Below are 26,174 nucleotides of genomic sequence, written 5' to 3'. Positions count from 1 at the left end.
ATATAGCATAATATTAGTTTCAGCAGTTGAATTTAGTGATTCATTACTTACATATAAAACCCAGTCTCATCACAAGTGCCCTCCTTAATCACAAGTGCCCTCCTTAATCTTCATCACCATTTAGCCCATGCCCTCCCCTCTAGAAACCCTGTTTCTTTTTTATAGTTAAGAGTCTCTTATGGTTTGCCTCCCTCCCTCCTCCTCCCCCTCCTCCACCCCCACCTTCCCCTTTTCCTCCTCCTCCTTCTCCTCCTCCTCCTCCTCCTTCTTCTTCTTCTTTTTATATTACTGCTATGTTCATATGTTTTGTTTCTTAAATTCCACGTATGAGTGAAATCATATTGTCTCTCTTTGACTTATTTTGCTTAGCGTAGTATACTAGCTCCATCTACAGCATTGCAAATGGCAAGATTTCATTCTTTTTATGGCTGACTAATACTTCATTGTATATATACCACATCTTCTTTATCCGTTCATTAGTCAGGGGATATTTGGGCTCCTTCCATAATTTGGCTATTGTTGATAATGCTGCTCTAAACATCAGGGTGTGTGGGACCCTTTGAATCAATATTTCTGTACACTCTGGGTAAATACCTACTAGTGAAATTGCTGGGTCATAGGATAGTTTGATATTTAAGTTTCTGAGGAACCTCCATACTGTTTTCCAGAGCGGCTGCCCACGTTTGCATTCCCACCAACAGCGTAGGAGGGTTCCCTTTTCACCATATGCTTGCCAACTTCTGCTGTTTTCTGTGTTGTTAATTTTAGCCCTTCTGACAGGTTGGGGTGATATCTCATTGTAGTTTTGATTTGTATTGCCCTGATGATGAGTGATGTTGAGCTTCTTTCCATGTGTCTGTTAGCCATCTAGAGGCCTTCTTTGGAAAAAATGTCTATTCATGTCTTCTGCCCATTTCTTAGCTGGATTATTTGTTTTTCTGGATGTCAAGTTTGATAAGTTCTTTATAGATTTTGGATACTAACCCTTTATCAGATATGTCATTTGAAAATATCTATTCCCATTCCGTAGGTTGCCTTTTAGTTTTATTAATTGTTTCCTTCACTGTGCAGAAGCTTTTTATCTTGATGAAGTCTCAGTAGTTCATTTTTGCTTTGTTTCCCTTGTCTCTAGAGAAGTGCCTAGTAAGAAGTTGCTATGGCTGAAGTTGAAGAGGTTGCTGCCTGTGTTCTCCTCAATGATTTTGATGGTTTCCTGTCTCACATTTAAGTCTTTCATCCATTTTGAATGTATTTTTGTATATGGTGTAAGAAAGTGGTCAGTTCCATTCTTCTGCATGTTGCTGTCCAGTTTTTCCAACACCATTTGTTGAAGAGACTTTTTTCCATTGAATATCCTTTCCTGCTTTGTCAAAGATTAGTTGACGACATAGTCGTGGGTCCACTTCGGGGTTTTCTCTTCTGTTCCATTGATCTATGTGTTTGTTTTTGTGCCAGTACCATACTGTATTGATAACTACAGCTTTGCAATGTATCTTGAAGTCCAGAATTGTGATGCCTCCAGCTTTGCTTTTCTTTTTCAAGATTGCTTTAGCTATTTGGGATCTTTTATATTTCCATACAAATTTTAGGATTGTTTGTTCTAGCTCTGTGAAAAATGCTGGTGGTATTTTGATGGGGATTGCATTAAATGTGTAGATTGGTTTGGTTAGTATAGACATTTTAACGTTTGTTCTTCCAGTCCATGAGCATGGAATGTTTTCCATTTGGTTGTGTCATCTTCAATTTCTTTCATCAGTGTTCTGTAATTTTCAGCATACAGATCTTTTGCCTCTTTGGTTAGGTTTATTTTGAGATATCGTATGGTTTTTGGTGCAGTTGTAAATGGGATCGATTCCTTAATTTCTCTTTTTGCTGCTCCATTATTGGTGTAGAGAAATGTAACAGCTTTCTGTACATTTATTTTGTATCCTATGACTTTACTGAATTTGTATATCAGTTCTAGCAACTTTTTGGTGGAGTCTTTTGGGTTTTCTACAGAGTATCATGTCATCTGCGAATAGTGAAAGTTTGACTTCTTCCTTGCCAATTTTGATGCCTGTTATTTCTTTTTGTTGTCTGATTGCTAGGGCTAGGACTTCCAGGACTATGTTAAATAACAATGGTGAGAGTGGACATCCCTGTCTTCTTCTTGACCTAGCTCTGTTTTTCCCCATTGAGGATGATATTACCTGTGGGTCTTTCATATATGGGCTTTATGATATTGAGGTATGTTCCCTCTATTCCTACTTTATTGAGGGTTTTTATCAAGAATGGATGCTGTACTTTGTCGAATGCCTTTTTCTGCCTCTATTGAGAAGATCATATGGTTCTTATCCTCTCTTTTATTAATGTGGTGTATCACGTTGATTGATTTGCAAATATTGATCAGCCTTGCAGCCCAGGAATAAATCCTACCTGATCGTGTGAATGATTCTTTAATGTAATATCGGATTCAGTTTGCTAGTATCTTGAGAATTTTTGCATCCGTGTTCCTCAGGGATCTTGGTCTGTAATTCTCCTTTTTAGTGGGCTCTTTGTCTGGTTTTGGAATCAAAGTAATGCTGGCCTTGTAGGATGAGTTTGGAAGTTTTCCTTCCATTTCTACTTATTGGAACAGTTTGAGAATAGGTATTAACTCTTCTTTAAATGTTTGGTAGAATTCCCCTGGGAAGCCAACTGGCCCTGGACTTTTGTTTGTTGGGAGATTTTTTATTATTGATTCAGTTTCTTTGCTGGTTATCAGTCTGTTCAAATTTTCTATTTCTTCCTGTTTCAGTTTTCATAGTTTATGTTTCTAGGAATGTATACAATTCTTCCAGATTGCCCAATCTGTTGACATACAATTTTTCATAATATTCTCTTATAATTGTTTTTATTTCTGTGGTGTTGGTTGTAATCTCTCCTCTCTCATTTGTGATTTTATTTATTTGGATCCTTTCAAAGAACCAGCTCCTAGTTTCATTGATCTGTTCTGCTGTTTTTTGTTTGTTTCTATTTTGTTTATTTCTGCTCTAATCTTTATTATTTCCCTTCTGCTGGCTTTAAGCTCATTTGCTGTTCCTTTTCTAGCTCCTTTAGGGTAAGTTAGGTTGTGCATATGAGAGTTTTCTTGCTTCTTGAGTTAGACCTGCATTGCTATATACTTTCCTCTTATGACTGCCTTTGCTGCATCCCAAAGATTTTGGAATGTTGTGTTGTCATTTTCATTTGCTTCCATGTATTTTTAAATTTCTTCTTTAATTTCCTTGTTGACCCATTCATTCTTTAATAGGATGTTCTTTAACCTCCATGTATTTGTGGTCTTTCCAAATTTTTTCTTGTGGTTGACTTCAAGTTTCATAGCATTGTGGTCTGAAAATATGCGTGGTATGGTCTCAGTCTTTTTATACTTATTGAGGCCTGATTTGTGACCCATTATGTGATCTTCTCTGGAGAATGTTACATATGCACTTGAAAAGAATGTGTATTCTGCTGCTATAGGATGAAATGTTCTGAATATATCTCTTAAGTCCATCTGGTCCAGTGTGTCATTCAAAGCCAATGTTTCCTTGTTGATTTCTGCTTAGATGATCTGTCCATTGCTGTGAGTGGGGTATTAAAGTCCCCTACTATTATTGTATTACTATCAATGAGTTTCTTTATGTTTGTTATTGTTTTGTATAGTTGGATGCTCCCAAGTTGGGGGCATAAATATTTACAATTGTTAGATCATCTTGTTGGATAGACCCCTTTATTATGATATAGTGCTCTTCATCTCTTGTTACAGTCTTTGGTTTAAAATCTAGTTTGTCTGATATATGTATGGATAGTAGGAATTCTTTTGACTCCATTAGCATGATAAATGGTTCTCCATCCACTCACTTTCAATCTGCAGGTGTCTTCAGGTCTAAAATGAGTCTCTTGTAAGCAGCATATAGATGGGTCTTGGTTTCTTTTTCTTTTCTTTTTTTCTTTATCCATTCTGATACCCTATGACTTTTGATTTGAGCATTTAGTCCATTTACATTCAGAGTGATTATAGGTACATATGAATTTAGTGCCATTGTATTATTACTTGTTAGCTTGTTTCTTGAGATTGTCTCTGTTCCTTTCTCATCTTTGTCACTTTTGCTCTTTCTTTCCTACTCAAAGTGTCCCCTTTAATATTCCTTGTAGGGCTGGTTTAGTGATCACAAACTCTTTTAATTTTTGTTTATCTGGGAAACTCTTTATCTCTCTTTCTATTCTGCGTGATAGCCTTGCTGGATAAAGTATTCTTGGCTGCATATTTTTTCCATTCAGCACATTGAATCTATCATGCTGCTTTCTTCTGGCCTATCAAGTTTCTGTGATTAGGTCTGCTGCTAACCTTATTTGTCTTCCCTTATGAATTAGGGATTTCATTTCCATTGCTGCTTTTAGGACTTTTTCCTTATCTCTGTATTGCTAAATTTTACTATGATATGTCTTGGTGTTGGCCTGCTTTCGTTGATTTTGATGTGAGTTCTCTGTGCCTCCTGCATTTGATGTCTGTTTCCTTCCCCAGAGTAGGGAAGTTTTCAGCTACAATTTGCTCAAATAAACCTTCTCCCTTCCTTCCCCCCTTTTTCTTCTGGACTTCTATGATGTGAATGTTATTATGCTTTATGGAGTCACTGAGTTCCCTAAGTCTATATTCATGATCCAGTATTTTCTTTCCCTCTTTTCAGCTGCATTATTTTCAGTAATTATTTCAATAATTTTTTTCAATAATTTTATTTTCTGAATCACTTATTTGTTCCTCTGATTCTTCCATCCTTGTCATCATTACATCCAGTTGGTTTGCATCTCAGTTATAACATTTTTTTTTTAATTTTGGCCTGACTAGTTTTTAGGTCTTTTATATCCGCAGTAAAGGACTCTCTGATGTCTTCTATGCTTTTCTCAAACCCAGCTAATATCCTTATGATTGTTGTTTTAAAATCTGCATCAGCCGTATTACTTATATCTGTTTCAGTTAGATCCCTGGCAGTGACCCTTTCTTGTTCTTTCTTTTGGGATGAATTCCTCTATCTTGGCACTTTGTCTAGGTTTCTGTCTTCTTCATGTATTTGGAAAGCCTGTTATGTTTCCTGCTCCTGAGAGTAATGGTTTTATGAAAAAGAGATTATATGCTGTCCAGGGCCTGGCACTTTAGGTAGTGTTTCTGTTGTATGCTGTGTGCACTCTGCTGCTGTGTTTTGGCTGTTCTTTCCCTCAGGTCAGTCTTCTGCAAAGTTACTTCCTGCCTGCAATGGGGTGTGTTTGGATCTTGTCCAGTGTGTGGCAAATTTTAAATTGGTGTTCTGTGGTCTGCTTGTTAAAAGAGACCAGATCCTCTTTCCACTAGAGCCGAAGCTTTGCAGCACTCTGTTGGCAGTAGACTTGGTGCATACAGGGGTTTATTCTGGTCTTTTGGGAGAGGGGCCCACTGTGGTTCTCAGGCACACTTAACCCTAGTAAAAAAGCACCTGCAGAGCAGAGGGGGGTAGCGGTTGATGTAAGTGGTTCAGGCCTCCACTGTTGGTGCTGTCTTGGTCACTGAATTCAGTGATGGGCAGGGGCAAAAAATGGCACCGTCTTTTTCCCTCATCCTGCAAAGGGGACTTCATGCCCACCACTGTGCAGGAAGCCCTCACAGAAGAGTGAACAATCTCCCCTCATGTGTCCTAGGCTTCCCTGAGATCCCTGCCCTCCCCCTGTCTGTACCAGGCTGTCTTTCCTCTCAGCAGTGCAGTGCACCTGTGTTTTATCTCAGACACTTTGGCTGAGTTTCAAAACTCTAAACTTTAGGGACCTGGTGTAGCACAGACCTGCTCTGGTCCTCTGGGGAAGGCTCTTGCCATGCTGGGGCTGGTGCCGGTTTGTCTCAGAGGGGCAGTTGCACCAACACACAGGAGTCTGGAGTTTAGAGTAAAGCACAGCAAAAAGCCAGACTCCAGGTTAGTTGCCCTCAGCAGGTGTCTCTGCCCTTATGCTAAGGAATGGGAGCACAATGACGCCTATGGGCTCTTTTTTCCCCTGAGAGGTCATGCCACATTTCCCAGATGCACACCAGGAAGGGGAAATTCTCTCTCCCAGTGCAACCCTGGGGAACCTCAAATCACACAATATGCTCCCAGGCCCCTGTCCTCCTTCTCCACGGGAGCACTGCTGACACCACCAGACTCCACACTGACCACAGTGAGGACTTCTAAAACTTTACTTTTGAGCTCCACTGCTTGTAAAAACTCACGATCATCAACCCCTCTTGTTTTCCCAGTCACTGGTTTTGGGGAAGTGTTTCTCTTGTGCGGTCCCCTGTGCTCTACTCTCTCTCTCTCTGTCTCTCTTTCTTTCTCTCTGCTCTCTGTGATCAGGGCTCTCTCCCCTCTGCAGCACCTGTGATCCTTCTCTCCCCCAAATCACATCTCCATACCTTCTACCTTCCACATTGTGGTCTTCTCTCTCCCTCTAGTTGTGCAGTTTGTTCTCTCAGTCCTCATATCAAATTCCTGGGTGTTCAGAATGGTTTGATATTTATCTAGCTATGTTCAAGGGACAAAGCAAGTATAGGGTCCTATACTGCACCATCTTAACCTGATCATATTTTCAGTATTTGAAAGGGGCTTCTTAGATAGCTGTCATTTACAATCAAAATTAGAATGTTTTAAAACTACTTCAGTGTTTTATGGATGCACATTGAAGAATATAGAAAGATGTTTGTGTGTGTGTGTGTACACATATACATACACACTTTGTAAATAGTAGGTACCTCAAGGTGATTGAATCAGGGTGTGAGTGGAAAGGACTTTTGTTTTTTACCATATATTATTGTACATTTAAAATTTTTGAAGCAAGTATATAGATTTTGCCTAAAGAAAAGAAAGACAAAATTTTAGAAAGTACCTATACACAATACCATATTATTCAATAAAAAGGCAGGAATGCTGTCTATAGCATATTCCTATTCCTAATGCTAATGAGTTTACGTCTATGATCCTGTGTTTATACAGCCTGTACACGTAGGCTGTCAAAGGTAAAAAAAAATTATCTTTGTTTCCATGCAAAAAAGGAATAGACAAAGTAATATACAGAAAGTATATTTCACTTTTTATTAAAAATAAAATCCAGGCAAAAATCACAAAACAGCATAATATCGAATTTTGTACACTAAAGTATTTATTTCACTGGTCTTAGTGTAGTATAGTACTTAGTGTACTATAATAATTATTCTATTTGCAAAATTACAAGAAAGGAAACTAAATTACAAATGATTGAGTTTATAGATATGAAAATAATCATATAATTAATTATGTAAATGATTCAAATGATTGACATGATCTTCTCTGTATACTAAACAAGAAAATAAAAAAATTTGGTTGTTAAATATAGCAACACTTGCTATGAGACTAAAATGTATTTCCCTTTAAGAGAAAGTTTTTGTCATAGATGTTAGCCTTTCTATTTAAAGGCATCGTTTTAGATCCTGTTGAAGAAACTTCCACTTTAGTAAGTATTAAATTTAAAGGCTGAGTAGATTAGAGCTAAACTGTCTACATCACTAGGGCATGCACATAAATCTTTAATATTATATACAGTACTAAAATAGCTACTTTGTGAATACTTCATGCATTCCCAGGAAAACACAAAATTCCTAAAAACATTTTAATGTGAATTTCTATAAAGCCATAGCAACTGGCTCATGTTACAAACTATAGTTCATATTAAATATTTTGGTAATGTCTGTTCTGATGAGGAATAATCTTGAATAGCTGTCATTTATGATATAAAATTTGAGCCAAACTCTGAATGTAATTGACAAAAAATTGCCGTGAAAACTATAAAAATAAAAGGTTTCAGAAATGACAAGACACAGTTCATAAAATCATCTCATTTTTATTTGCTTATAAATTAACTTGGCATATCTTCTTTGTTAATGCTTAGTAAGAAAACCAAATCCTGAGGTTGAAGATGTTTTCATTAATTTAGCCTGAGTAGGCATTCTGCAAATTAGAATCATTTTATTTTAAAATTGTAGCCACCTTAGAGAAAACCATGAGAACTATTTGCTAGTTGTCAGTATTTTGGCTTCTAGCAGGAAAGTGTTTTGCATTCTTTCTGTCAGCTGTTTCTCCCACTGCTTTGTCTCAAAATCCAGGGCAATAATCCATTTTTCACATTTGAGGGATTGGGTCTCATCTCCACAGAATCATAGTACCTTGTCTTTCAATTCCATGGTGACAGTCCACATGAAGATGAGAAGTCAAGAATTGAGGGCATCAAATAGTTTTAGTCTTTTATTTTTTTATTTTTATTTTTTTTAAGATTTTATTTACTTATTTGACAGAGACAGTGAGAGAGGGAACACAAGCAAGGGGAGTGTGAAAGGGAGAAGCAGACTTCCCGCCGAGCAGGGACCCCAATGTGGGGCTCAATCCCAGGCCCCTGGGATCATGTCCTGAGCCGAAGGCAGACGCTTAATGGCTGAGCCACCCAGGTGCCCCTGTAGTCTTTTAGATACCGTAGTTAAAATTAGTTTTTGTGGTAATTGTCACAGTAGGGCATATTAGTAATTGTACATTTCCCCATTGTTTCTTGGAGTAATGTATATTTTAAAACCTTAAATATATTCAGTCTTGCAATTAATTTCTATTTCCTTTATTTTAAAGTTATTTTAGATGAATTCAGTCATTTTAAGTCTGCTTTTTATTTTTTTATTTTTTATTTTATTTTATTTTTAAGATTTTATTTATTTATTTGACAGAGAGAGAGACAGTCAGTGAGAGAGGGAACACAAGCAGGGGGAGTGGGAGAGGAAGAAGCAGGCTCCCAGTGGAGGAGCCTGATGCAGGGCTCGATACCGGAACGCCAGATCACGCCCTGGGCCAAAGGCAGACGCTTAACGACTGAGCCACCCAGGCGCCCCTAAGTCTGCTTTTTAAATGAAATTTCATAGCAATACTGTTCATAACTGATAGTATTATAAAACTCTTTGACAGTAGGAATAATGCCCCTATGCCAATAGATTATAAGTATTAGAGTATTCATGATTCTTTACTCTCATTATAAAAAGAACTTTGTTTACATCATTCCTTATGTATGATAATGTATCAATGCCTTTTTTACTGATGTTGAATAATGTGTGATAATAATAGCACTGAGAATGTGTTACCCATAAATAACACTTTTAGCTTCCCAGTAAATCTCTAAAAATTAATATTTCAGATTAGGCCAATGATATTAATGCAAATTAATAGATTAAGGAATCAATTTAATGGAAATGAGTATTTCCTTACTTTTAGCACTTGTATTTATGGAACTATTCTAAAAACATAGTAAAGCTGTAATCTTAAGGGAAGCCTGTACTATAATAACTGCTAGTTTCAATATTCACATGTTGTTTAGCAAATGAGAATGAAAAATGACTCTTCCATTGATGTGCTGCTCTCCCCCTTATAAAGCAATATTAGGAAAAATTGACAGAGTTTTGCTACAATTGCTGTATGTATTTTTTCTAAAAATTTCTGTGTATGTGTATGTTTGTAAACATCATGTTTGATCATAAATTTCTGGGCGGGAAAAATTTGTGTTATGATCAATTATATGATCATAATAACAATGAATTCATTCCTGTCATGTGTGAGTTTGCCATGTTTAATTTCATTGAGTATTTGTTTCAGAGTTTGCATGTGGTGCTCACTTTGGTAACCACTGTTTCTTGACAGTATAAATAATACTCTGTGATCTTTTGAACTATATCCTGAAATTTTATACTAAAATGGGTGATGTTGGATGAAATAATTACTATGATCTTTGGCATTTTGACTCATAATATAATATTTGACGTTTTTTTGTCTTGATAAAAAGCCTTCTATCTATATCATCCTGGCACATGTCCTTAAATCCAAGAGATAATAAGAGAAATATGTTTGGATTTCATTTTTCACTAATTTCTTTCTTTTTTTTAAATTTTAAGTATCAACAAGCTTTTCTGCCAACTGTCAGATAACGATCTTTCAATTATCAGGCATTGACAATTTGGCACTCGAATTATTTCTACTAGGGTCTTGGTTGTCTGAATATAATAATTATTGGTGTACACAAATTTGTATTAAACATAAAACAATAAAAATGTGGCCAATACTTTGCAAAAGTTATAGTTTACAAAAAAATACCTAATGCTAATTCTGTCTAAATAGTTGCTTGTTAGCAAACTAAAAATAATAAAACTTATTTTTCACAGGATGTGTAGATAGAAAGATCAAGCATAGATGTATTATAAGGTTACTGGACCTCAATATGTGTTTATACGTTTTATGGCCATCATACTGTTAATCTTTTTTCATAACACTTTGCATGACTTTGATTATTAAATATGGCTTCAAATGAGATTTTAATGACTCCTAAATGAACTGTCTGGTGGGGTGGTGAATTTTTTTTTAGAGATTGAACCGGTCGAGTTCCTCTGAGTGCAGCACAGTTGATAACCCTGTGCCCGGAGAAGGAGAAGAAGCAGAGGCTGAACCTGTAAATTCAGATGAGCCGGAGGCCTGTTTTACAGACGGTAAGAGAAAAATCAAGATGATGGTTAGCCATCTATTTGTTGGTATTTGGGGCTTTATCTTATACCCATGTCTATAGCTCAGACATCTATTTCTGTGTTGACTCTTAAATCATTATCTTTATCCCCAACCTCACACTTGAATTCCACATATGCCTATAATTCCCCATTGGTCATCTCCACTGGTTGCCTTTAAACCTGTCAAGAATAATAAATTTAAAACGAACTTTAGTGAGTTCTCCCCCATAAAATCCGTAGATTCTTCTGGTCTTTATCTCATTTAGTGACATCATGATCTATCCTGTCTCTCAAGCTAAAGACTTTGAGTCAGCCCTGACTTCTTCCTTTCTAGCCCCACATTGATCACAGAAACCACAAGTTGATCAGAAACTCCGGGGACAGGGCCTGCACCCTTGCAGGTATTCCGATGCACACTAGAAGCTGAGAACCATTGGTCTATAGGATAAAACCCAAAGTCCTTAACAAAGCATGTAAAGCCCTTTGTACTTCAGTCTATTCTTTTCCAACAGTACCTCCTTTGATTCCTTTTCATTTCCTGACTTACTGAACTTACTACTCCTGGAATGTTTCAGGGATTTCATTCTAAGTAGTGACTTTGAACTTGACCTATGGAAATATACAGTATTTTCTAATCGAATATGGTGTCATTCAAGTAAAAACACAAATCTGTACTAGAGTTACAGTATAATACAGTAATATTGACCACAAGCTTTGAAGCCTGATAAACATGAGTTCTAATTGGTCTACTGCTAACTCTCTGAGGCCTTGAGCACAATTTAAAATCTTATATCTCAAATGCCTCATCTGTAAAATAGGTATAACCACCACATCTGAATCATAGGGATATCAAGGAGATTAAATGAGATAGCACAAATTAATTACCACGGTTCTTAACATTCTTCTTTTCCTTTTTTTATTTTTAAAAATATTTTGTTAACAATTCTATGGCGAAGCTATGATAGCATAATGTTGACGCTAATGACTTACAATCTATTACTCTCAGGATCAGTATTTTTTGTAGAAATCATTGACTTGCGTTCATCCTCTATAATTTTTCTCAACCAGCTTCCTCTAGCACTCATGCAGTAACCAAAATACCTGTCAAGTAAAGATCTCCAAACTACAATAGGTGCATGAACTTTCTTTAAATACAAGTGAAATGCCATTTTATATGAGAAGCAAACAAGTATGATACCCAATTGATAGAAATTTTGTGTTTGCTGAAATTAATACCATGAGCAAAACACATAAAGTTTCCTTTAGAAATGTTCATATTAAAGGCATTTAAGAATTTTATCAGGTGTTGCCTATTTCTCAATAAATTGATTAGCACCATTAAATTTGTACAAATGCTACCAAGATTTCATCTACCCGTTTAATGAATGACCCCAACTTAAAATTCTAGGATAACTAGAAAAAAGTTGGGTTTGTCAGCAGATAGTGGCTTCAAATTAGAAAAGGGCTTTAGAAAAACTTAAACCTTCTGCAGAAAGCATTAATGCTGAGCTATTTCAGTTTGCAGGTGCTATTTTATTGAGATTAAACTACATAAAAAGTTTATTTTAGTCCTATAAAGCACTAATGAGAATACTTCTGTGATTCCTTTGAGGTTATGCATAACTTCTAAATTAAGTTCAGTGGATAGGAGATATTATAAAAACACATTTTCAGATGTGTGTGGCCTCGACTGCTGAAAATTTACTGAGGGCCAAAGTTTCAGTCACACAAGGTAAATACATTCTGGAGAGCTAGAGCACACCAATGTGACTATGCTTAACAATACTGTATTGTATACTTGAGATCTGCTAAGGGGGTAGATCTCAAATGTTCTCACACACACACACACACACACACACACACATGGAAAAAATTGGTTAACTATATGAGAAGACAGGCTATGTTAATTATCTTGATTGTGGTGATTATTTTACAATGGATACTTAATATCAAATTATCAATTTATATACCTAAAATATATGCAATTTTTAATTGTCAGCTATACCTCAGTAAAGCTGGGGATATGGAGGAAGAACGGGCAAAATCAACCTACAAAGACAGAAGTCAGGCTAGTAGCTACTTCTAGAGGGTACAGATTGGGAAAGGACATGGGGGTGCTTTCTGGGTGCCTATAATGTTATATCATGACCTATGTGGCTATTATATGAATATATCAATCTATATATTTATAGCTGGTATACTATACTAAATGTATGTTCTACCTCAATAAAAATTTAAATAAACAAATACATATTTTTTTGGAAAAAAAGACAAAACTTATGAAGAAACACATATCTGTGAGTCCCATCACTTCGAGCAGCTGTGCTCCACTGGAAACTTTATACTCACTGGACCTGCTGGGCTAAGAGGCTCTGCCTGATAAATCAAGCAGGACAGCCAATTTTCTGAACCTCTCACCATTTATCCACTTAATCATTCTTTCATCCAATCAACAAATAATCAGTTAACCACCTTCTGTATTTCAAGACCAGACCTGAGCACTAGAGAGAGATAGAACAATGAAAAAAACACTATCCCTTGCCCAAATACACATATAAATATTTAGTAGGCCATATAAGTGATTCATGCTATGGAGAAGTGAAAAGGAAAGGAGAATATAATAGTTGAAGGGTAGGAACCTACTATCTTATAAATAGAGTGGCCAAGAAGGCCTCTCCAAAAAGGTAGCATTTGATCAGAGACCTGAAGAAAATTGAAGTGGGCCATGCAAATGTGTGAAGGAAGAGTATTTTAGGCAGAGTAATGAAGGCACATGCCCTGAGGTGGGGATATGCACAGTATTTAAGGAAAGTCAGGGGGCCAGTATGAACTGAACAGATTGAGAGATGGGAAGAGTGGTAGAAGTTGAGGTCCTGAACATAGTAGAGGCCGGAACATAAAAGCTTTTAAGGACATTAAGAATCTCACGACATGTCATCCTAAGAGTAAATGGGTGGATAGCAAGGACAGGTGCTGGGAGACTTCTTGGATGTTCCTGCAGTGATCCAGGCAGAAGTAAGAGATTCTGAGTATATTTTTAAGTTAAAGCTAAAGGAATTTGTTGATGGATTGGATGTCAGGTCCAATGTGAAAATATGAAAGAAGAGTCAACGACGACTCCAAGTTTGGGGCCTCAGAAACTGGGAGATGTCTTCCACATAAAGACTTCAAAATGATTGGGCTTGTCAGGATGGGAAAATGAGAACTCATTCACTTACATTGGAAATGACTCTTACCAGTTTGTGATAGGTCTACAAGAGCTGAGCTAGAACCAATGCCAGTTTAGAGCACCGCTTGGCCTCCAGAGATTTTTTGTTATCTGAAAGGCAGCAGAAAAATCATAGAAGTGTGAGAGTTACATCAGATGAGTTGTGTTTTCACTGAAGATGAACGCCAAAATGATTCGTTGTTCATTGTCTCACATCCATTAATCCTTTTCAACTTCATAACTATCACTTTACTAATTTTCATCATATTCCTCATCTCTTCCTCCTCCCTCTTATGCCAGGCCTTTCCTTAGTTCTGTTCCATGATCTTCATAATTCAAGATGCCAGGCTTCTTCTCTAGATCTGCCACTGCTCTTCACTGGCCTTACTTCTGCATGTCATGGCAACCTGACATGACAGAACTCTGATTCTGCTTGGTTTTACATTATTATACTCCTTTTGGATTATACAATTAGTAAATTAGAAAATCAGGATTAGGGTATGAGAAGGATACCCTCTTTTCCATAAAATAATGTATTTTCTGTTAATTTGGTAGAAGGAACCAACTCAACTTCCCCCCCAAAATATTCTGAATTTAACTTCCTATAAAATAACTGACAGCTAATTCTAACTTTAAGAAAACAATAACAACTCACTTGTGCCTACTTCTGTCTTTTTTTAAAGAAAATGTGGACAAAACACTTGTTTTAGAGGATTTAGAAATTTTTAAGAAGTTATAAAAAGACTCATTTTTTCCTAATCAATTTTTACATTAATTATACTGATTATGCTATTATATTTTTATTAATAGGTAGTTTGTCTTGGAAGAGGTTGATGCTGGTTAGTTTTTTTGTGGGGTGGGGCAGGGAGCACTGGTTTAACATGATGAAACCCAGTATAGACTTTATGAAATGCATCATGAGAACAAATTAATGAAACCATCCAAAAGAAATAGCCTTTACCCAGGGGGACCCATTAAAATGTTTGAGACGTTCTCTGTTATGTTTACATTTAATTAATAGTCCCTTTAAAAAAGAAGGTGTGATAACATTGCTAACCAGCTAGGTTGGAAATCTCTTAGGATATGCCTTTGCATAAAAGCCAGACAGGCGGTCGAACACTCCTGCCTCAAAATAAGAGTGAGAAACTCTCTGAGGTGTGATAAATCCTGGGGGCAATATTTATCAACCTTCATCTTAGATAAAAAGTTTACTTTTCTAATTAGAATATATGGTCCCTTTTCTTACCTCAATCCTATGAATAATATTTCTCTTCCGTTTTAAGACTGACACAAATAAATCTTTTTTTTTCTTTTTTATTAATAATGATTTTTTATTATATTATGTTAGTCACCATACAGTACATCCCCGGTTTTCGATGTAAGGCTCAATGATTCATTAGTTGTGTATAACACCCAGTGCACCATGCAATATGTGCCCTCCTTACTACCCATCACCGGTCTATCCCATTCCCCCACCCCCCTCCCCTCTGTAGCCCTCAGTTTGTTTCTCATAGTCCATAGTCTCTCATGTTTCATTCCCCCTTCTGATTACCCCCCTTTCTTTATCCCTTTCTTCCCCTACTGATCATTCTAGTTCTTATGTTCCATAGATGAGAGAAATCATATGATAGTTGTCTTTCTCTGCTTGACTTATTTCACTAAGCATTATCTCCTCCAGTGCCGTCCATGTTGTAGCAAATGTTGAGAACTCATTCTTTCTGATTGCTGAGTAATATTCCATTGTATATATGGACCACAACTTCTTAATCCAGTCATCTGTTGCAGGGCATCTCGGCTCCTTCCACGATTTAGCTATTGTGGACATTGCTGCTATGAACATTGGGGTGCATATGTCCCTTCTCTTCACTACGTCTGTATCTTTGGGGTAAACACCCAGTAGTGCAATGGCTGGATCATAGGGTAGCTCAATTTTTAACTTTTTAAGGGACCTCCACACGGTTTTCCAGAGAGGCTGTACCAACTTGCATTCCCACCAACAATGTAGGAGGGATCCCCTTTCTCCACATCCTCTCCAACAATTGTTGTTTCTTGCCTTGTCTATTTTTGCCATTCTAACTGGCGTAAGGTGGTATCTCAGTGTGGTTTTGATTTGAATTTCCTTGATGGCTAATGATTTTGAACATTTTTTCATGTGTCTGTTAGCCATTTGTATGTCTTCATTGGAAAAGTGTCTGTTCATATCTTCTGCCCATTTTTTGATTTGTTTATTTGTTTCTCGTGTATTGAGTTTGAGAAGTTCTTTGTAGATCTTGGATACCAGTCCTTTATCTGTAGTGTCATTTGCAAATATATTCTCCCATTCCGTGGGCTGCCTCTTAGTTTTTCTGACTGTTTCCTTGGATGTGCAGAAACTTTTAATCTTGATGAAGTCCCATAAATTCATTTTATCTTTTGTTTCTCTTGCCTTTGGGGATGTGTCATGAAAAAGGTTGCTTTGGCTGATGTCGTAGAGGTTGCTGCCTATGTTCTCCTCTAGAATTTTGATGGATTCCTGTCTCACATCGAGGTCTTTCATCCATTTGGAGTTTATTTTTGTGTATGGTGTGAGATAGTGGTCAAGTTTCATTCTTTTGCATGTAGCTGTCCAATTTTCCCAGCACCATTTATTGAAGAGACTGTCTTTTTCCCACCGGATGTTTTTTCCTGCTTTATCAAATATTAGTTGCCCAAAGAGCTGAGGGTCCATTTCTGGGCTCTCTATTCTGTTCCATTGGTCTATGTGTCTGTTTTTGTGCCAGTACCATGCTGTCTTTGTGATCACAGCTTTGTAGTACAGCTCGAAATCCGGCATTGTGATGCCCCCAGCTTTGTTTTTCCTCTTCAACAGTTCCTTGGAGATTCGGGGTCTTTTCTGGTTCCATACAAATTTAAGGACTATTTGTTCCAGTTCTTTGAAAAACGTTCTCGGTATTTTGATCGGGATAGCATTGAAAGTGTAGATTGCTCTGGGTAGCATGGACATTTTAACTATGTTAATTCTTCTGATCCATGAGCATGGAATATCTTTCCATCTTTTTATGTCTTCCTCAATGTCTTTTAAGAGTGATTTATAGTTTCTAGAATAAAGGTCCTTTACGTCTCTGGTTAAGTTAATTCCAAGGTGTAACGTATGGTTTTTGGTGCTATTGTAAATGGGATGGATTCCCTGATTTCTCTTTCTTCGTTCTCGTTATTCGTGTACAGAAATGCAACTGATTTCTGAGCATTGATTTTGTATCCCGCCACGTTACTGAATTGCTCTATAACTTCTAATAGTTTGGGAGTGGCTTCTTTTGGGTTTTCCATATAGAGTATCATGTCGTCTGCGAAGAGAGACATTTTGACTTCTTCTTTGCCGATTTGAATACCTTTGATCCCTTTTTGTTGTCTGATTGCTGTTGCAAGGACTTCTAGTACTATGTTGAATAATAGTGGCGAGAGTGGGCATCCTTGTCGTGTTCCTGATCTTAAGGGAAAGGCTTCCAGCTTTTCCCCATTGAGAATAATATTTGCAGTAGGCTTTTCATAGATGGCTTTTATGAGATTGAGAAATGTACCTTCTATTCCTACACTCTGAAGGGTTTTAATCAGGAAAGGATGCTGTATTTTGTCAAATGCTTTTTCGGCATCGATTGAGAGGATCATATGGTTCTTGAGTCTTTTCTTGTTGATATGATGTATCACGCTGATTGATTTGCGAATATTGAACCACGCTTGCATCCCAGGTATGAATCCCACTTGATCGTGGTGGATAATCCTTTTAATGAACTGTTGGATTCTATTAGCAAGTATCTTGTTGAGGATTTTGGCGTCCATATTCATTAGGGAAATCGGTCTGTAATTCTCCTTTTTGAGGGGGTCTTTGCCTGGTTTGGGAAGACTGACACAAATAAATCTTGAATAGTAAAATCTTAAAGGGAAACTCTCCTTTGGTAATTATACTTGAGGCAGATAGATTCTGTTCTCCACAAGATATTTGTTTTTATATTGAGATAAATTCTAAAGTCTCAAGCATTAAATTAATATAAAAAATAATTCCATCTTAAATTTTTTCACTCCTGATGTTTTCTTTCACCCAGGGAGGGATGATCTCAGAGTCCATTTTTGGCCCTACCTTTTTACTATTTTCCCACATCATTTTATAAAATATTCTAACTTTATTAAATACATTTGAGATGTAAGGTAATTGTTTTAAATACAGTGAAGGTAAATTCATTCAGATCTGAGGTCATGTTAACTATAATTTAACATTGGTTAAATGAAGGCATATGTATATTTTCTATTCACTCTGGGGTTTTTTTCCCCCCATCCAATCTTTTTGTAAATTCTAGAATTTGCAGAGATGTGACCTTTCATATCATTACTAATGCGTGGATTATTTTAGAACTATTTGGGGTGGAGGAATTTTGTCTTTTAAGTCAACTATACATGACCCATTAAACTATGTATGTAGAGTACCATGAGCATAAAGAAAGGGCATAACTGACGCAGTTTTAGCATTCTGAGAGCTTAAAAGTTTCAGAGAGAAAGGACAGGAACACATAAAATACACACAATAACAAAAATCAGTGATTTTGGTGGGGTGGAGGGTGGTGGGGAACATAGCTTGCTACATTTCTATAGTGCTGGAAATTAAAGTGCCAGATATACCTCATATTACCTGGATCAATAAACTAATTTCATTTTAGAATCATGAAGGAAACCATAATAAGACACTACCTAAACAGTATAGGTCAAAAGAATTCTGGTTCTGTGTTTCAGGGCATACACTCTATGATTCTCTGAAGTTATTACTTGATAGGCTCAATATTTTTAAATTAAATATCTTGTTTTATAAAAAGGAAATTATTTTTTAAAATGCCTACCTTGCAAACCTCTGAAACAAGTATCTAAAAAGTGCTCTCCTACCTTTTTACCTTCCCTCTAATTGGAAGGAAAAATTTTTTTCAGTGATTTCTTTTTATTGAAGTGTAGTTGACACAAAATGTTATATTAGCTTCAGGTGTACAACATAGTAATTCAACTAGTCTATATGTTATGCTGTGCTCACCCCAAGTGTAGCCACCATCTGTCACCACACAGTGCTCTTGTGTGTGATAACATTGACTGTATTCCCTGTGCCTTGTGCCTAATTCATAAGTGGAAGCCTGTACCTCCCACTTCCCTTCGTTTTGCCCATTCCCTCATTCCCCAGCATTGGCAACCATCAGTTTGTTCTCTGTATTTATGGGTCTTTTTCTGCTTTTTGTATGTTTATTTATTCGTTTTGTTTTTTAGATTATACATGTAAGTGAAATCATATGGTATTTGTTTTTCTCTATTTCACTTAGCAGAGTACCCTCTAGATCTATCCATATTGTCACAAACGGCGAGATCTCATTTTTTTTTTTATGGTACAGTAAGAACCCATGGTATATATATACCATATCTTCTTTATCCATTCATCTATCAATGGACTCGGCTGTTGTAAATAATGCTGCAATAAACATAGGGGTGCATGTATCTTTTCAAATTGGTGTTTTCATTTTCTTTGGTAAGTACCCAGTAGTGGAATTACTGGATCATATGGTATTTATTTCTAACTTTTTGAGGAACCTCCTTACTGTTTTCTACAGAGGCTGCACCAGTTTACATCCCCACTAACAGTACACAGTAGTTCTGAAAGGAAAATCTCTAAGAGATCAATTAATTGTAGTTCCTCTTATTTCAGTTCTTCCTCTTCTTCAAAGTAATTGTGGTTGGTTTTTTTTTAAGTCAACTTTAATTTTTGAAGTTTAATTTTTGAAATTTCAGTCATTATGTTTCTGGGTCTTTCTTGGTCATGGTTCTGTTCACCAGCCCTTTATGAAACTTTTTACTTCCTGACTTTTTTTACTGCAGCCCCTATACATCTCTCCCACTTCCAGTGTGTCTCCTTCTCCTTCACAGTTTTCTCTCATTCCACCTGTCCTAGTGCTGTACAGGTGGACGTTTAACAACAGTTCTCCAAGAAAAAGACAGTATGCGTACGTACCTCAGTTTACCATAAATTTTACTGATATAAAGGATGTGTAGTACATGATTTACCAATAATAATATAAGTAATATTCCTTATTGCACATTCTATATAGCTCGTTGATTCTCACAGAATGCTTTTGTTAAATTTTATCAAAATTTTGCATTTCTAGATAATCAATGATTGCAGTTGATGAACAAGTATAGTTGTAACCTGAAGGTTGGTTGGTAATTTCATTTCTGTTGATCAGTAAGGTGAAAGTGAGACAAAGAAACTATATGTCAGAACTTCACTCATTCATCAATGATGTTCGCAAATCTCAGATAATAGAATTTGAATAATGTAAGAATATTTCCTCAAATTTTTGTGCTACTCCCAGTGTCATGGCTACAAATGTGACACTTTTACTGTTTTATATATTTTATGAACACTCCCTGCATTACTTGTTAAGTTTACTCTAGAAAATCATCAAGCCCTGATTTATAGCATTTGATAATTTTGTAGTGTAAAGATCCCCACCATAGCTTATTTCAGACTACTATGTGACTTCACCAAATGTGGAGTTGGGAAGAGATGCCAATAGTCCAATAGTATGACAAATTTTCCATGACCCAGATAGAAGACAGAAATGTACTCAAGAACATAGATTATAGTAAAATGATTAGAACAGGATATGTTTTTAGGATGTATTAGCTTTTCAAAAGTGAGTTATAGATTTAAGTTCCTATAATTTAACTTTTGATAATTGCTGCATTTAACAACAACTTTTCTTGTTCCTAAAATATGTGTGACCTCAAAAACTCTCCTTTTCTAGCCCAGGCTTTCCCCCTGAGCTTCAGAATCAGACCTCCAAATAGCTACAGGATACTTGTATTTGGAAGTCCCACCAGCATCTCAAACTCATTACCTGCCAAGTAGCTCCTGCACCTGTGTTCTTCATTTCATTGTTGACATTCATTCAGCTGTTCTGGGATCCTCCCTTTCTCTTGTATTACATATCCAAGAAGTCATTAAATCCTGCTGATTTTACCTGTCAAACATGCCTCGAATCTATTATTGCTCTAGTTCCTAACCAGAGTTGCCATGACCTATCCCTCTAGTTGAGGCTACTGAACCAGGATCCTAAATAGTTTTCTGGCTCTGAATCTTTCTACATGTCCACCCTCTTTTTCTTTCTTTTCCAGTTTATCCTCCATCCAACTGTTGGAGACATCAAATTAAATTGCATCTGCCTATATTATTCTCTGCTAACAACCCTTCATTTACTCCTCAACATCTATAGGGTATAGACCAAACTCCTTCATGTAGGGGAGAATGCTTTCCAGGATCTGACCAATTTCTCTATTTCTCACCCATGTCTCCTGTGTTCACTTTGCTTTCATCACAATTCTGAACTGCTTATAATTCCTATGCACAATACATTTTGCTCCTTCTTGGCCTGGAATTCCACCCATGCTCTTTTTGGCTGATACTTTGACTCAGTTCGGGCTCCAGCTCTTCCACAAAGCCTCTACCAGTCTTTCCTCAGCAAACAAGCCAGGTGAGGTAGACTTTTTCCATGCTACCAAAATAACCCTTTATATTTGTGATTTTAATTGCCTTATCCAGTTACAGTCATTTATCTCTATATCTATCTACCCAACCAAAACCAAAAATAAGTCCCCCGAGGAGAGGAAACTATATACACAGCTAAGTATATAAAAGACACTCAATAAATGTTTAATGGAGAAATGAATGAATAAACCTAAAAAATTGTAAATAAAATGTTCCTAAGTTTACCATAGCAGCATTTTTTTATACCTAGAGTTCCAAAGGTAGAGTTGTTTTTAACATAGACTACTTGAAACAGTTTTACCTGTGTCTTCTAATCAAGATCTATTTCTTTAGAACATAATTGTAGAAACTTCTACCAGTTTTCTTAATATTATCTAGAATTTAATTAAGCTTTGTGAAGAGCGCTTTTTTTTCTTTAAGAGTGGAAGCATCAGAAAACTGTAGATGAGATCCACATCAAGGAAAATTAATTTATCAGCAAAGAAGGTCTTGAAAAGCATTTTGTCCTCAGATTTTAGTTTAAAGTTCATTCATTCAGTGTTTGTCATGTATCAGCACAGTAGTAGGACTGCAATAATGAAAAAAAATTTTAGTAGTTTAAACACTTGGGAAAAGATTGATGAGAAATCAAGAAAGTACAGAATGCATTTTAAGTTTGAAATAACTGACAGTTATTTTTAGTTGAATCTATTCAAGTTGTATCTATTCAAAGCTGCAGTGTAAGTGTTAGAAATTATTCAGTTGAAGGACATCACAGGGAAGGCTTTGCATAAGCATTTTATATTCTGAATATCAATATTTCATATACCTGTCTCTCCTCTCAGGTTGTGTGCGGAGGTTCCCATGCTGCCAAGTTGACATAGAGTCCGGGAAAGGAAAAATCTGGTGGAACATCAGGAAAACCTGCTACAGAATAGTTGAACACAGTTGGTTTGAAAGCTTTATTGTTCTCATGATCCTGCTCAGCAGTGGTGCTCTGGTAAGTTACATGATACCAAAAGCACTCACCCAAGTCAGTATTTTTAATCAATGAGTTGGAGGATAAAAAAATATGAAAGTTGTTTTACCTAAAAGTGATTTCTTATGATTAGTATTGGGACAAAATTTTAGTTTAGTTCAGGAAATATTTAGTAAGCGCTACTACAGGCCAGGTATTATTCTTGCTTCCTTGAATGCAAAGTTGGATAAGATCCAGGTACTTTTCTCAGGGAGTGCAGGGAGCACTGGGGAGAGAGGCACAAGTGGTCACAGAACTGGGATGTGTTTGTAAGTAGAGAATATACTTGACAAAGCTCTGTGGCAAGAGATGAACAATTGCTTGGATTTCAGAAAAGTAGTTGATGTTTTACAAGATCTAGAAAGATGAATAGGATTTTTCAGCCAGACAGGGTGGGCTGAGGAGCAAGTATAAGTGATGAGGAAGCATAAAACATAATGAGTATTCGGGGATTAGAAGTTGCCAAGTTGTAGAAAGTGACATTGGAGGAAGAACAAATAGGGAGGAGAGTGGTGGCCACAGGTCCTGTGACAAAGATAGGCAGTGTCAGCTTAGGAAGCATCTTGCAAAACAAACTGTAATTTTAGGGTGAGAATGGGACATATTTCTTATTCTTGTACATATAACAAGCACTTTTTATGAGAGTTGAAAGGGATCTGGGAAAGTTATAAACTCCCTGCGCCTTTTCTTATTTTTCTTTCCTGCTGACACGAACAGAGACGAACCTTTAGAAGCCCAGTTCCAGCTAGAGATACCGCTGGAAATTCCATTATACTAAAAACAGAATACTTAAGAACTTTGTAAATTGTCCCACAGATAGTCTTCATGGATCTGGGACTGGATTTTTATAAGAAGTTCATCTGTTGCTATTTCATGGATGCCAGTAGGATACATGAGACCTCCAAGTCAGAGACAAAGGGTTTTATTACTCATGACGTTGGAAGCAACATGAACTTCAGCATGTTTGTGTTGGTCCCGCTTGTCCCCAAGTCTCATGAGGGCATGGCACATGGATAAATGAATGGCACACACACAGTGGATTAACATCACAGCTGAAGAGCACTGAATTTAGGGAACCCTGTTCTTTTATTTTTAAAGGAGGGGAGGGGCAGAGAGGGAGAGGTAGGGAGAGAATAGAATCTTTTTTTTTTTTTTAAGATTTTATTTATTTATTTGACAGAGAGAGACAGCGAGAGAGGGAACACAAGCAAGGGGAGTGTGTGAGGGAGAAGCAGGCTACCCATAGAGCAGGGAGCCTGATGCGGGGCTTGATCCCAGGACCCCGGGATCATGACCCAAGTCAAAGGCAGACGCTTAACGGCCGAGCCACCCGGGCGCCCTTAGAGAGAGAATCTTAAGCAGGCTCTACTCCCCACATAGCGCCCAATGCAGGGCTCCATCTCACAGCCCTGAGATCATAACCTGAGCCGAAATCAAGAGTTGGATGCTTAACCAACTGAACCACCAGGCACCCCAGGGAACCCTGTCTTTTTAAAGCAAACAGTAAGCAACCTTGCCAGAGCCACTGTCTCATCCCTCAAGACTGTGTATGCAAAAGCAACCCTGAGAAATAACCTAAATAAAGAGCAAGCCAGGGCCTTGCGTTCTTGGCATACCCAACAAGGACATGCAGGGATGCTCAGGGCCTAGAGTGGATAGCCTCTCCTGAAACAGAAGATGAATAGGTATAATGGTACTCTTCTTATCAGGTAGAATGCAAGTAGGAATCTCAACAATGTCTACATTATCTTGCATTCCTAGTAACTATAGAAGTTTTTTCCACGTTGAGTCACCAATGTGACTGAGACTTTTAGAAAGGAGAGTAAAAAAAAAAAAAATTGATGTTGAGAATAATCCCTTGTTCAAAATTTCTAAAAAGGAAGATGACATTTTTTGGCAAGAGGCACTCTCAAAACTAAACCCAGGGGTGCCTGAGTGGCTCAGTCGATTAAGTGTAGGTCTCTTAATTTTGGCTCAGGTCATGATCCCAGGGTCGTGAAATCAAGCCTCATGTTGGGCTCTGCACTTGGCCTGGAGTCTGCTTCAGATTCTCTCCCTCTCCCCTGGTTCCTCCCCCTGTTCAGGCACCTGTGCGTCCCCTCTCTCTGTCTGAAATAGATAAATAAATAAAATCTTTTTAAAAACCCTGAAATTCAAATGAATCATATGAGGAAGAAAAGGGAAAGGTATTTTAAGAAACTACTCTTTTTATTCAGAGATTGGCTAATTAAGTTAGATTTTTTAAATATCTGTCTATAAAACAAACAAAAGGCAACAGCTGAGTTAGTACATATTTATTATGTTTCAAGATCTGAATGTTGTTTTTTTCACTTAATCTTTAAACAATCCTGTGAAATAATGATCATTTTGCTTATTTTACCAATGAGGAATTTGGGCGGAGAGTTTAAAAAGTTGTTTAATGTCCCAAAGCTAGTAAATTACAGACCCAAAACGTAACTGAGCTCTAAAATCAAAGCCAACCATATCTTTTCACTGATTTCTGGCTCCTCAAAAAGGAGAGCACACACCGTGTAGAAACAAATGAGTGGTAACTGAAAACCTACACCCCAATTACCACCCCAAGTGGTAACAATAAAACCTACACCCCACATTGGGTAGAGCTCACATAATGATATCCTTGCCTCCTTGCTCCCACGTCCATGTAACTAGTCCTGGAAGTTAGCTAGGAGTCCTGCAGGCTGAATCCTGTTTCCAGTTCTGGGACTAGTCAGAACAGGGTGTCCTCAGGCAGGGTATTTGGCTCTCAGCATCAAGACTTACTACTGGTCCTGCTCTGCACCCAGTTCCAGGAACAGCCCTCTTGTTCTGTGTGATCAAGCCCCTTTTTTATCTTTGCATTTCAAGTACTGAAGCATTGCCATAGTGTCTGTCTGCATTGCTTGCCTGACTCCTCCATAACCTGGAGAGAGGCCAGAAAATCCCGAGGGCTGGACGTTTCCCCTTGCACTTCAGTGCCACTGACATTCAGAACTTTGCCAGCTGCTAGAACCTTCTTTCATCATCTTAGTAAGTCTGCTCATTCTCTGTGTCCCAGCTTCTCTGTCTTCTTCAATATTGATACCAAAAGTTTGCAATAAGTGCCAAGGATCATTTTTAAAGTATTGATAGAAGAACTTGGAATAAGAAGAATGGACAAGCTGGTAGCTATGGATAGGTAGTATAATGTTAACCACTAAGGATACAGCTCCTTTTGTTTTCATGTTCTCCAATGAAGTGAATATTGTTTAAACTTGAAAGAGAAAATCCTAATACTCTAGACCTGGTTAGGTCAGCAATCATTTTCAATGTCTTAGGTGAGCTCAAATCATTAAGTCCATTCTAATTATTTCCCAAGGGACTAGTGGCTATGACTGCAGAATCATTGTCTGTAACTTATTAAAAGTTCTAGAAGAGTGTTAAAAGGTGCCACATTCATGGACAGAGTGCAACAGTGATTTGTAGAGCTAAAGCTTTCAATGAATGATAAAATATTGTGCAGAATTCAAAGAAAGAAACCATCTCCTGTGTTCTACAGCCCTATAAGCTACTGAATTCATTCATTCAGCAAACTCCCTTACCTCCTGCTGTGTTCTTGACACAGTTATAGGCACTGGGAATACACAAGCATATAAGAACTGAAGGAGATCTCCAAATCCTACTGGTGGGTGTGAAGGACAGTGAAGGGTGAGAAAGATATATATGACTGGACAATCTGGGAATCGTGTCTTAAATTATCAGGATTCATCCAATTTGAAGAGAGGTAAAGGGCAGTCATATGAAGTATAAATCACTGCAAGTATCAGAGATCATAGTTCTTTTAGAGGATTATAAATAATTTTATTCTTTGCACCCTTTCTCTTAA

At 37.2% G+C, this 26,174-nt stretch overlaps 1 protein-coding gene across 1 annotated transcript in view; it reads left to right on the top strand.

The window, feature by feature from the left end:
• Positions 1-26,174, top strand: part of SCN9A (sodium voltage-gated channel alpha subunit 9) — a 166,916-nt gene that overhangs the window by 114,991 nt on the left and 25,751 nt on the right. The window contains exons 18-19 of the mRNA XM_045780489.2: positions 10,423-10,543; positions 22,140-22,294. Of these exons, the coding sequence (XP_045636445.1) occupies positions 10,423-10,543; positions 22,140-22,294 (276 nt within the window). The remainder of the gene's footprint in view (positions 1-10,422; positions 10,544-22,139; positions 22,295-26,174) is intronic.

Source organism: Ursus americanus, chromosome 1, assembly GCF_024610735.1.
Source record: "Ursus americanus isolate L20-20 chromosome 1, mUrsAme1.1.p, whole genome shotgun sequence".
NCBI classification, from domain to species: domain Eukaryota; kingdom Metazoa; phylum Chordata; class Mammalia; order Carnivora; family Ursidae; genus Ursus; species Ursus americanus.
This window is presented reverse-complemented; position numbering and strand designations above follow the sequence as displayed.